We start from the raw sequence: 13406 nt of genomic DNA, 5'->3' as shown, positions 1-13406 counted from the left end.
TCTGGAGTCCCTTTCTGCTGCCAGCTAAAGAAAGTTCTGTTTCTAAAGGCACTGAGCAACCCTGGATAATCCAACGCAATCTCCCTATTTTAAAGTCAACTGTGTCACAGAACCTAACAATCACTCTTGAGTGGGTTACCATTTTCACAGTCCTGGGGAATAGGGCAGGACATCTTTGGGGGACCATTTTAGAAATTCTGCCTACTGTAATATGAATGAGCAAAGCCCAAAACAGCTAACTCCTGAAGTAGAAATTATCAGGTGGGAGAATGTGCCTTACAATATATCAAGCCTTATTACAAAATTATAATAAGATACAGCAGTAGTGGACCAAGTGATCAGAATGAACAATCAGAAATAGAACCATGCATATATGAAAACCTGAGACAGAGCTGATAATGCACATTAGTGGGGGGAAATACAATATTCGATAAAAGGGTTGAAAGAACTGATTACCTATGTGAAAAAATTTTAAAATAAATGCCTATCTCACATGTTATATATAAAATTCAATTTTAAGAAGGACTTAAGTGGGATGCCTGGGTGGCTCAGTCGGTTAAGCTGCTGCCTTCGGCTCAGGTCATGATCCCAGGGTCTTGGGATGGAGTCCTGCATCAGGTTCCTAGCTTGGCAGGGAGCCTGCTTCTCTCTCTGCCTCTGCCTGCTACTCTGCCTACTTGTGCGTGCTCTCTCTCTCTGACAAATAAATAAAATATCTTAAAAAAAAGAAAAAGAAGAAGAAGAAGAAGAAGAAGAAGAATTAGAAGGACTTAAGTAGGAGAGACAAATCTTGAAACTTTTAGAAAATCTTGGGGGCACCTGGGTGGCTCAGTGGGCTAAAGCCTCTGCCTTCAGGTCAGATCATGATCCCAAGGTCCTGGAATCAAGCCCCACATTGGGCTCTCTGTTCAGCAGGGAGCCTGCTTCTTCCTCTCTCTCTCTGCCTGCCTCTCTGCCTACTTGTGATCTCTTGTCTGTCAAATAAATAAATAAAATCTTAAAAAAAACTTTTAGAAAATCTTAGGAAAATACCTTTGTAACTTAGAGTAGGGAAGAATGTCTTAAAGATACAAAAAACACAAATCATTAATAAAGATTTATAAATCTCACTATTTTATCCTGTTCAGGACACTTTAAGATGTGGGGCTCCTGGCTGGCTCAGTGGAAAAGCATGCAACTCTTCATCTCAGGGTCTCAAGTTCAAGCCCCACATAGGGTACAGAGATTACATACATACATACAACTTTAAAAAAAGACACCTTAAGGTATGAAAAGATAACCTATAAACTGGGAGAAGATATTTATGATTGTACAAAGGTTAGCTTCCAGAATATAGACTACTTAAGAAAAAAACCCAAAATACAGAATATAAAAGAAAAAAATCAAATAGAAATATGGGGCACCTGGGTGGCTCAGTGGGTTAAAGCCTCTGCCTTCGGCTCAGGTCATGATCCCAGGGTCCTGGGATGGAGCCCCACATCGGGCTCTCTGCTCAGCAGGGAGCCTGCTTTCTCCGCTCTCTCTCTCTGCCTGTCTCTCTGCCCTACTTGTGATCTCTGTCTGTCAAATAAATAAATAAAATCTTAAAAAAAAAAAAAGAAAGAAAGAAATATAGAAAGGACACAGCAAATATCCTAGAAAGGAAATATAAATAGCCAGTAAAGATACAAATATGCTTAAGCTTTTAGTAATGAAGGAAATTCAAATTAAAACACAACAAAATATCATTTCACACACTCCAGAGTGGCAAAAGTTTCAACACTACGAAACATTGTGAAGTATGGAACTGCTTCAATACTAAAAAAGCTAGAATGGATGACAAGAGATAAAATGTACTCTAGGAATTGGCACTAATGTTTTCTGGTTCGTTTCTTGCACTTTCTTTGTAAGATCTCAGATTGAATGTGAGCTTAGAGAGAAACTCAGTGAAACAGGACCTGCCTACTTTGCTTCTAGCCAAGAAAAAAGGGATTCCTACAGTTGGCCCAGCCTTGTTCATCACAGAGCTGCACTGAAGTATGAAGCCAGGGCCTGAACTGTTGTTCTCTGTGACCAGCTGAAGATGGAATTTATGCATTCTTGCACCCCCCAGCCAAATTCCATGTCTCCAAATTCACCCAAACCTTAACGGATTCAAAATGGAATTCATTCATTACCTTCCCCACTGAATCTGCTCTGTTTTCAAGTCTCAGTATCTCTGAACTAGAAACCAGACTGTCAAACTCTTCCCCTTCTTATTTATCCCTACAATTCATTATTACATTTTGTTGATTTTTACTCAATGGCTCTCAAATTTAGTCACTTAGACAAGCCTCATCATCATCCCTGGCCTAGACCACTGCAACCAGCTTTATGCAGCAACACTCCAAGTAAGCATTAAAAATGGAAGTCAGGCTATGGCACATATATGCTGCCGGTGTAGTCTTGCTACCGTCAGCCTCTCCTTGTTCTACTCCAAACTCCATGCTGCCTCCATAGTTGTCTTCTTAAGCAACATACCTAATCATGTAAATCCCTACTTAAAAACCTCCACTACCCAATAGATAAAAACCCTCACATGTTACTTTTAGCTTACAGTCCGGCCCCGTTTATTCCTACATCACTCACCTACTGCTCCATCTTAATCATGCACCCTGTATTCTGGTCACACTTACATCCTCAACTTACCACAAAGAACCCTTGGCCTTTGTTCATGCTATTTCCTGTCACTGGAATACTATCCGCCTAGTAAACCCTCCCCACACTTCTTTCAGAACAAACATGTTACCGTTAATGTGATACTCTAAGCCTTTCTTGTCTGAATTACAAGTCTTTAGTGTCCCCAGTCTACTTGGTTCATATCACACTATATTTTGATGTAGTACCTATTTACAAGTCTGTCCTACCTACCTGACTCTGAATATCTCTAGAGAAGTAAAAGGGTGATTCAGGAATCCAATTACAATGTGGGGATGGGAGATTTCCCTCACATCCAACAAGCAATGCTCTAACGCCAACTCCATATCCTACAATTCAACTCAATTCTGCCTCTATCTGCACAGAGATACCATCAGATTCCACAGGTTATGGGTGCAATACTATAAGACTGCCCCCTCCCTCTAAGTCACAAGCCCAGATTCTGATCAGTTGGAGATTCCAACAACCCCCTCCAACTCTGAATGCCAACAGCAAGTCTAGATTATTAACTGCACTTCTGACCGACTGGCTATAGATTAGATGTTCTCACAACCTCCTCCTTGGTCCAACTAATTTGCTAGAGCAGATCTCAGAACTGAGAGAAACACTTACTTACTAGATTACCAGTTTATTAAAAAAGGATTTAACTCAGAACAGCCAGATGGAAGAGATGCATAGGGCAATGATGTGGGGAAAGGGTGCTGAGCTTCTAATCCATCTGAATCTCCACGTGTTCACCAACCTGATCATACTTTTGGGTCTTTATGAAGGCTTTATTACAAAAGCATGATTGATTAAATTATTAGTCATTGGTGACTGATTCAACCTCTGGTCTCTCTCCCCTTCCCGGAAATCAGAGGGTAGGACTGAAAGTTCCAACCCTCTAATGATGCAATCTGGTTTTCTGGGCAACCAGACCCGATCCTTAGGTGGGTCCAAAAGTCAGCATTACCTTAACAAAAGACAACTTTATCACTTTCACTTAGAAAATCCCAAGGGTTTTTAGAGGCTCTGTGCCAGAAGGAGGACAAAGACCAAATACATTATTTCTTATAAATGACAGTATCACAGGAAGATATGAATTATTATTCTTGGCCACCCTGAAAGCCAGTCTGAAAAACATGATCACCAGTAAGATATTTTTGCTGCACAGCACACACTCAATAAACATTCTGGGGTTAAATGATCTGATTTAAGGATAAAACAAGAAAATAGTTGTGAACCATCACTGTGCTGATTATATTCCTATACTACTAGAAAAGAAAACACACTGGGCATCTGATTGGCTCAGTCAGTTAAGCCTTTGGATCAGGTCATGATCCCAGGATCCTGGGATCCAGCCCTGAATGGGGCTCCCAGATCAGTAGAGAGCCTGCTTCTCTCTCTCCTTCTATTGTTCCCCACCCCACTTATTCTCTCTTTTTCTGCTCTCAATCCCTTTCAAATAAGTGAATATAAACTTTAAAAAGAAAAATAGATGGGGTGCCTGGGTGGCTCAGTGGGTTAAAAAGTCTCTGCCTTCACCTCAGGTAGTCATGATCCCAGGGTCCTGGAATAGAGCCCCACATCAAGTTCTCTGCTCAGCAGGGAGCCTGCTTCCCCCTCTTTCTCTCTGCCTGCCTCTCTGCCTACTTGTGATCTCTGTCAAATAAATAAAATCTTAAAAAAATAACAAAAGAAAAAGAAAAATAGGGCACCTGGGTGGCTCAGTAAGTTAAGTGTCTGTCTTCAGCTCAGGTCTTGATCTCGAGAATCCTGGGATACAGTGTACATGAGCAGGGAGCCTGCTTCTCCCTCTCCTCCCAACTTGTGCTTTTTCCCTATCTCTGTCTCTCCCTCTCTCTATCAATAAATAAAGTCTTGGGGTGCCTGGGTGGCTCAGTTGGTTAAGCATCTGCCTTAAGCTCAGGTCATGGTCCTGCGGTCTTGGGATCAAGCCCCACATTGGGCTCCCTGCTCAGCAGAAGTCTGCTTCTCTCTCTCCCCATGTCCCCTGCCCTCCCAACCCTGCTTGTGCTCCCTTCTCTTTCACTCTCTTTCTCTCAGATAAATAAAATCTTTTTAAAAATAAATGCTTTTTTAAAAAAAAAAAGAAAATAGGCGCACCTGGGTGGCTCAGTGGGTTAAGCCTCTGCCCTTGGCTCAGGTTATGATCTCAGGGTCCTGGGATCAAGCCCCAGGTTGGGCTCTCTGCTCAGTGGGGAACCTGCTTCCTCCCTCTCTCTCTGCCTGCCTCTGCCTCTCTGCCTACTTGTGATCTCTCTGTCAAATTAAAAAAAAAAAAAAAAAAAAAAGGAAGTATGTTTCATATATATTATCTCAAGTAATTCCCACAATGCTGTTAAAATACGTATTAATATCCCCACTTTGTAGAGATGGTACCTTTGTAAAAGGTTCATGGAGATTAAGTAACTACTCCAATATCTGGCAGCTAACAAGCAAAAAAACTATAATTTGAACCCAAGTCTACTGCTGTATCCAAGTGATTTTACTTCCTCATTATTCCTCAAATTCATTTATCCATCTTTTAGCTAGCTTAGTTTGACTTCTCTCTCAGAAGCCACAGAATAGTGTCCTAAAAGCACTCCTTTTGGAATAAAATACAACTATATTTGAATTTGAGTCATTCATCAGTTGTCTCATTTTCCATTTGTAAATTATAGACAATATCTTTTTTCAGTAGTCATGGTAAGTAAAAGAAAATGCTCAGTGTCTAGCATATGACAAATACTTAAATAGTACTCATACTTATATTATTATGATTGTGTCATCTGTCTCTTTACCAATAACCTGCTTCCTACAACCCTTTCAATACAAAGTTATTTTTCTAAAACACAAGTTATTTGCCAAGCAAACTGTATAGCTAAATCTTGAGCTGCTCCCTCCCCATCCTTTTTATTCCTTCTTTTTATGCAACTCCAATACTCACTACTTAAAACAATGTTCTCATTCTACCATGTTTTTGTACATGTTCCCCATTTCATTTGCCTAGCAAATTCCGACTCATCCTTCAAACCCTGAACTCAAACATCGACTTCTCTGAAAAGTTTTCTCTACTGCAACCTCATTATTCACTTCTCTGTATTACCTTTGTACTTAACAAATACTTCTAGTCATAATAATCACATTGTCCTGTGACCACTTACCTACTAAAATGTGGACCATTTCAGTACTGGACATTCATGTAGCTTAGCACCTAGCACTGTGCCTGGGACATGAGCAGTGCTAAATAAATACTCACAGGGTGAAATCCAATCCTATCCCCTATCCAGGACCTATACCATCAATTCTCCCTCCCTTTCTCTCACATGGTTCCCAGTCTTAAGTCTCCACTGGTCTCTTCCCTTCAGTCTAGGAACATGGTTTCTCTACCCTAAACAAACAAACAAAAGCCTCTTTTGATTCCACTCCCATCGTGAAGTACTACCTCAGTTCTTTCTTTGATGCTTAAGACATAATCATTTCTCAACTTGTCATTTTCCCCATTAGAATACATTTTTGTTTTCTCATGTCATAAATTCTATGCTTCTATTAAGCTCTTACACTGTTATTTTTACCAGAATTCAATGTTTAAGTGTATTTTCTTGACCATACCCATAAAGCCTCAAATTCTTCTGTGTCCCAGGCAGGTATCTATAAACTATTACAAACAAGAAGGAGGAGGAGGATGGGAAGAGGGAGGAAACTATTCAAAGTCCATCTTCTACAGTAAAGATGCATAAGTTACCTGAGTAAGAATTCAGGGAAACTGTCCACCGCACTGTTAGTCCTAGTAGGACCACAACTGCCATCAAGTTCCATTTCTCCATATTTTTTCTACAAATCTAAGGAGGGAAAAAATAGGACCAGTGCCAGAATACTTCTAACTGGTAGTCAGTCACTTCTTTTCTTTATTGGAGAAAAGTTATCAATTCTTTGGGATTAGTAGTTTGAGAGAACTTTTAAGTGATGCTTCCTCTCCAGTTAAATATGGACTTTTCGGTCTGTGAAGAAGTAGCCTGGAGGGGGAAAAAAAAAAAGAAAGAAAGAAAAAAAGAGCAAGAGTTAGCTGAGCACAATAAAACAATGAACCCATTAAACCAAGTAGGAAGATGGGGAATTAGGTATGCTGATAAGGAGGAAAAGTGGGTAGTTTTAAGTACTTTATTCACTAGACCTCTAGTTAGGAAATATACCTTTAAAGGTAGCTCTCCCTGTTAAATGAGACTCAATATATCTAAAGATGTGGTAAGGGTCTTTCTTACAAAGGAATAGTCCTGAATGAAGAAAAAGAACAGATAAATATAGATAGTTGAAGAGTCAATTCCATCAAAAGCATGTTTGCCTACATGTAAAAATAAAACTACAAAAGTTAACAAAGAGATAATTTATCTTTGGTACAGAGAGAAAGAGGAATTTTACCTTTCTATTAATTTGAGAAAGTCCACTAGAGTAATTTATGTAGTTTGACTCTTACTTCTTTTCTTCCAAAATATACTTTCACTAACCACACCATCTTTCCATCTTAGAGAATGAACCTTTATTAGAATCAAATAATAACCCCAATTTTTTTTTTTTTTAAGAATTTGCTTATTTAGGGCGCCTGGGTGGCTCAGTGGGTTAAGCCACTGCCTTCAGCTCGGGTCATGATCTCAGGGTCCTGGGGTCGAGTCCCGCATCGGGCTTTCTGCTCGGCGGGGAGCCTGCTTCCTCCTCTCTCTCTCTGCCTGCCTCTCTGGCTTGCTTGTGATCTCTCTCTGTCAAATAAATAAATAAAATCTTTAAAAAAAAAAAAAAAGAATTTGCTTATTTATTTGACAGAGGGTAGCAGCAGGCAGAGAGAGAAGGAGAAGCAAGTTCCCCACTGAGCAGGGAGCCCCACTCAGGACTCAATCCCAGGACCCTGGGATCATGACCTGAGCTGAAAGCAGGCGCTTAACCAACTGAACCACCCAGGTGCCCCAATGTCACCAATTCTTGAGAGAAAGCAGTAAAATGTAATTAACCATCTACGTGTTTCTTTTTTCTTTCAGTTTTTCTCTTGGGTTGGATGCATTAAAAGTAAAAAGCTCTGGGAAATAATGGGCCATTTTAACCACAGGATATGCTTTAGATGTAATCAGAAAAAACACAGTAAGTCAACTGAAAAAACTAGGTGAAAATTGGCACATTCCACCTACTGGGCAAAAAAAATTTTTTAAGGGGCGCCTAAAAAGGTGGCTCAGTGGGTTGAGCCTCTGCCTTCCGCTCAGGTCATGATCTCAGGGTCCTAGGAACAAGCCCCGCATCGGGCTCTCAGCTAGGCCGGGAGCCTACTACCTCCTCTCTCTCTCTGCCTGCCTCTCTGCCTACTTGTAATTTCTCTCTGTCAAATAAATAAATAAAATTTTTTTAAAAAAAATTTTTTAAAGAGTGTAATTAAACATATTAATTTTATTTATCTTTTATTAAGGTTTTTATTTTTTTAAGATTTTATTTATTTATTTAACAGAGAGAGAATGAGAGGGCACAAGATGTGGGAGTGACAGAGAGAAAGAAGCAGGCTCCCCACTGAACAGGGAACCTGATGTGGGCCTCTATTCCCAGGATCCTGGGATCATGACCAGAGTTGCAAGCAGGTGCTTAGCTGACTGAGCCACCCAGGCACCCCAAGTTTTTTAATTCCAGTACAGTTAACATACAGTTTCAGGTATATAATATAGTGACAAAAATTATTTTCTTATTTAAATATAGCAAGGGTCAGGGCAACTGGGTGGCTCAGCTGGTTAAGTGGCTGCCTTCGGTTTAGGTCCATGGTCTGGGGATCCTGGAATCTAGACCCTCATCAGACTCCCTGAGAGCTTCTCCCTTTCCCTCTGCCTCTCTCTGTCTCTCATGAATAAATGAATAAAATTTTTAAAAAACAAAACAAATAAATATAGCAAGAATCAACTCTAGAACTAATGAAGTCTAGCATCCCAATTAGGTAGTATGACTCAAAGCAGTAAATAAATATACATAAATATATCAGTCACATTTAGATTGTACAAATTCCACTTCCTCCCTCATACCACATCCATTTTTAATCATCTTACTATTCACTAGAACTTTCATCACAGAGGCAAGGTAAGAGGAAAAATTAAAATTCAATCATTGTGGCACACCTGGGTGGCTCAGTAGGTTAGGCCTCTGCCTTGGGCTCAGGTCATAATCCCAGGGTCCTGGGATCAAACCCCACATCAGGCTTCCTGCTGGGTGTGAAGTCTGCATCTTCCTCTCTCCCTCTGCTCTCTCCCCACACCCCCAATAAAAGAAGAAAAAAAAAAGCTATACACTAGGGGCTTTTGGCTGACTCAGCTGGTGGAGTTTGTGACTCTTGATCTCAGGGTTGTGAGTTCAAGCCCCAAGTTGGGTATACAGATTACTTAAAGTAAAACTTAAAAAACAAACAAACCAACATAAAAACAGGAAAACTTCAGTGGCTCAGTGGGTTAAGCATCTGCCTGCAGCTTAGGTCATGATCCCAGTGTCCTGGGACTGAGTCCCACCTCAGGCTTCTTGCTTGGTGGGGGCGGCTTACTTCTCCTTCTGCCTGCAACTCCCTGTTCTGTGCACTCAATCTCTCTCAGACAAATAAGTAAAATCTTTTGGGGAAAAAAAATAAAAAGGTTTGACACCAAAGAATACATAATATTTGGTTCCATTTATGAAAGGTTCATAAATGGACAAGACTAATCTATGATTAGATAACAATAAAAAGGTTACCTTTGGGGAGAAAAGAAAGGATGGTGATTGGGAGAGGTCTCCAGGGAGGTCTTCTGAGAAGCTGAGAACTTTGTGTTTTTGTTGTTGTTGTTGTTGTATTTAAGCATTTTTTTAAAATTTTATTATTTATTTGACAGAGATCACAAGTAGGCAGAGAGGCAGGCAGAGAGAGAGAGAGAGAGGAAGTAGGCTCCCTGCTGAGCAGAGAGCCCAATGCAGGACTCGATTCCAGGACCCTGGGATCATGACTGAGCCGAAGGCAGAGGCTTAAACTACTGAGCCACCCAGGTGCCTCTGTTGCTGTTGTTTTTAAAAGAGGGATGGAGGGTAGGAGGAAGAGGGAGAGTGAGAACCTTAAACAGGCTCAAGGCCTAGAAACGAATCCCAGGCTAGGCTTGAACTCAGGATCCTGAGATCATGACCAGATCAAGAATCCCTCGCTTAACCAATGTGGGTGCCCCACATGTTGTTTTTTGATTTGAGTGGTGGTTAAAAGATGTGTTTACATGGGGCACCTGGGTGGCTCAGTGGGTTAAAGCCTCTGCCTTCAGCTAAGGTCATGATCCCAGGGTCCTGGGATTGAGCCCCACATCCGGCTCTCTGCTCAACAGGGAGCCTGCTTCCCCCTCTCTCTCTGCCTGCCTCTCTGCCTACTTGTGATCTCTCTCTGTCAAGTAAATAAAATCTTTTTTTAAAAAAGGCTCTAGGGACGCCTAGGTGGCTCAGTGGCTTAAAGCCTCTGCCTTTGGCTCAGGTCATGATCCCAGGGTCCTGGGATCAAGCACCACATCGGGCTCTCTGCTCTGCAGGGAGCCTGCCTTCTCCTCTCCCTCTCTCTCTGCCTGCCTCTCTACCTATTTGTGATCTCTGTCTGTCAAATAAATAAATAAAATCTTAAAAAAAATAAATAAAAATTAAAAAGGCTCTTAAAAAAAAGATGTGTTTACAATAAATTAGCAAGTTACAACTTATGATTGCTGTATTTTCTTGGACATGTTATATTCTAATAAAAAAGCATAAAAGGAAATTACATCTTTTTTAAAATATTACATTTATTTAACAACACAATATAAGTTCCGTGCGAGCAAGGATCCTATTAGGCCCTGGCTCTGTTCCCTGCACCTAGAACAAAGTTGCAGAAAGCAGGTACTCATAAAATATCTTTTGAATAGAGAGATTCCTTTGTACAAAGAGGGGAGGTACCTAATTTTACTGAGTCCTTTGTGGCCAAAGTTATTATGAGACTTAACGCGTCTCTTCTTGAACACTAACAAAGGTGCTTTATTACTTTTTCCATCTGCAAAGCAAAGTGCAGTAACTTTCTAACCCATCCACACAACACGAATTCTTCACGCAGGTGGCAGATAGGTTTTCCGTCCTACTGTGCCCTAAGATTAGTACATTTCGATCAAAAACAAAACAAAACAAAACAAACAAAACCTCAGCGGTTCCCTTCCACTGCCGAATTTGTTCTTTTTAGTCTGAAAGGTCCTTCCTCCAAGGTGGACACAATACCCAGGGAGTGCGGCTATTCCCGAGGAGCACGTCTGGCAAAAGGGACCATCCTAACGTTTCTCCTCCCTTTCTCCAGCGGGCCAGACCCTCGAGACCGCAGGAACACGAGCGTCAAGGGAGCGAAGCCCGCTGCCAAGTCAAGGGGTCCACCACCATCAGCCCGTCCCGTCACTCGACCCCCACCCCCACCACGCAAGCCAGCAGGGTGACCTGGAGAGGCCTCGCCAGCCGCCCCTCTGAGAGAAAGGGGGGCTGGAGCCGCGCTGCTACCTGCGCGCGGAATCGCCGCGCGTCGCGAATCCCCCTTCCCCACCCCCTCCCTACCCTAGCCCCGAGACCAGATGCCCCAGGATCCCGGCCTCTTACCCCACCGCCCGCGGAACGTTGGGATTCGCGCCTGCAGTTAACCCAAGAAGGCGCCTGCGCGCTCGCCCCCGTGGCGGAGCGCTTCTCTCCGAACTTCCGCCTCCGCGTGCGCGCGCTCCGGGCGCGGGAGCGAGCCCGTCGAACGTAAGGGGAGGGGCCGGGAAAAGGCACGGAGAGGCGGTGGCGGGCTTAGGAGGCGGAGCAGCGGGGGCTGGAACCCGAGAGGCCTCCCACCCCGGGTTAGGCTTGGGGCAGGTGGAAAGCCCCTTGCTCTTCTTTCCCGGGATGATGGCCAAGTCCTGAGCGGCTGCTTAGTCCACGGATTCCTGTCAGGGGCGCGTCCTGGCTCCCTTCGCAGAGTGGAGAGCCCTTGGCTAATCCTCACCAGCGGGCAGTGGGTCTTCCTCTGCGACTGTGCTCTCAAGGAGCCAGGAAGCCAACCTGCTTCACAGTCTTCAAGCCACACGCCTACGGAGAAGAATGTATTAAGGCTGGTAAGGCACTTCATGTAAGAAACATTAAACGTCCAACATTTTTGAGAGCCTGTGGGTTATACAAAAGAACAGCCCTGCCCTCAAGTAGCCACTACACCTTTCCCATCAAGCAGCTTGGATCACTTACTCCCAAACTTGCCCCAAACAACTACCTTGCCTCCTTTGTTCAGAGAACGCAAACGTTCCTCTACTGAATCCTACCATTCTCTATATGCCAGCCCCTCTGATTTATAACCCATAAGTACGGGAAAATATTTGACTATGGCTGTATACTAAGCGAATCTACCCACCTCTCTGGATCTACTTTTCTTCATCTGTGAAATGAGTGATAAGTCTATGTAAACTTCCACATCTAAAACTTTATATTTAAAAGACTGTCAAGGGACGCCTGGGTGGCTCAGGTCCTGATCCCAGGGTTCTGAGATGGAACCCCACTGAGGCTCCCTGATCAATGGGGAGCCTGATTCTCCCTCTCCACTCTGCTCGTGCTAGTTCTTCGCTATCTCTCTTTCAAATAAATAAAATCTTTTAAAAAGAAAAGAAAAATAAGACTGTCAATACTAGAAATATGGAGAAATATGGCCAAGTCCCTGCCCTCAAGAGATTTCTCTTTGGAAAGACATTTTTATGCATAAAAGGATGTAAAGCAATAGACGGGAGCACATGCTAAATGTCAGATTATTGGATTATGCGTTAAGTACTGTAGGAGTTCAGAGGAGTTCCAAACTGTAAATTTAAAACTATCAGTAGGGGGTGCGCCTGGTTGACTCAGTGGATTAAAGCCATTGCCTTCGGCTCAGGTCATGATCTTAGGGTCCTGGGATGGAGCCCCACCTCGGGCTCTCTGCTCAGCAGGGAGCCTGCTTCCCCCTCTCTCTGTTTGCCTGCCTCTCTGTGTACTTGTGATCTCTCTCTCTCTCTGTCAAATAAATAAATAAAATATTAAAAAAAAAAAAAAAACTATCAGGAGGGGCGCCTGGGTGGCTCAGTGGGTTAAAGCCTCTGCCATGGGCTCAGGTCCAGATCTCAGGGTCCTGGGACCAAGCGCCAAATCGGGCTCTCTGCTGGGCAGGGAGCCTGCTTCCCTTCCTCTCTCTGCCTGCCGCTCTGCCTACTTGTGATCTGTCTGTCAAATAAATAAATAAAATCCTTAAAAATAATAATAAATAAATAAAACTATCAGGAAATGCCTTCCCTGAAGCAGTCAGCAGAGCTCTGAAGGAAAGCCTGGAATATGGGAGTAGGACTCCAGGCAAAGGAAATGGTTCAAGTCAAAGTTGTGGCAGCTGAAAAGTATAGAACATTTCCTCCAGTTCAGATTGTGGCTAATGAAGCTGGAAAGGAATAATTGTGGAGAACCTTGAATGTGGTGGTTGTGGTGTTTGGAATTTATTCAATGATCAGTAAGGAGCCAATAAATGACTTTTAGCAGAGATTCCAGTGTACAGCACAGTGTTAGAGAAAATTTAAAGTGGTGATAGTGGTTAAGATGAGTCAGAAGAAGAGGTGGAAACCACTGTAGTAGTCATGCATGATTAGACAAAGGCCTGGACTGAGATGATAATTGTGGACCTGGAAAAGAAGAAATCAATGCAACAGGAAGAATGGACAGGTCCTGGCAACAGTAGATAT

General features: G+C 42.7%; 1 protein-coding gene across 1 annotated transcript in view; it reads right to left on the bottom strand.

Annotated features, from left to right (window-relative positions):
- ALG6 (ALG6 alpha-1,3-glucosyltransferase) overlaps positions 1-11430 on the bottom strand; it is a 67367-nt gene extending 55937 nt beyond the window's left edge. Inside the window, exons 1-2 of the mRNA XM_059374977.1 lie at positions 11281-11430; positions 6404-6674 (exon numbers count right to left, since the gene is read on the bottom strand). Coding sequence (XP_059230960.1) covers positions 6404-6485 — 82 coding nt within the window. The 5' untranslated portion in view covers positions 6486-6674; positions 11281-11430. The remainder of the gene's footprint in view (positions 1-6403; positions 6675-11280) is intronic.
- Positions 11431-13406: the final 1976 nt, after the last annotated feature.

Source organism: Mustela nigripes, chromosome 14 (assembly GCF_022355385.1).
Source record: "Mustela nigripes isolate SB6536 chromosome 14, MUSNIG.SB6536, whole genome shotgun sequence".
Lineage (NCBI taxonomy): Eukaryota > Metazoa > Chordata > Mammalia > Carnivora > Mustelidae > Mustela > Mustela nigripes.
This window is presented reverse-complemented; position numbering and strand designations above follow the sequence as displayed.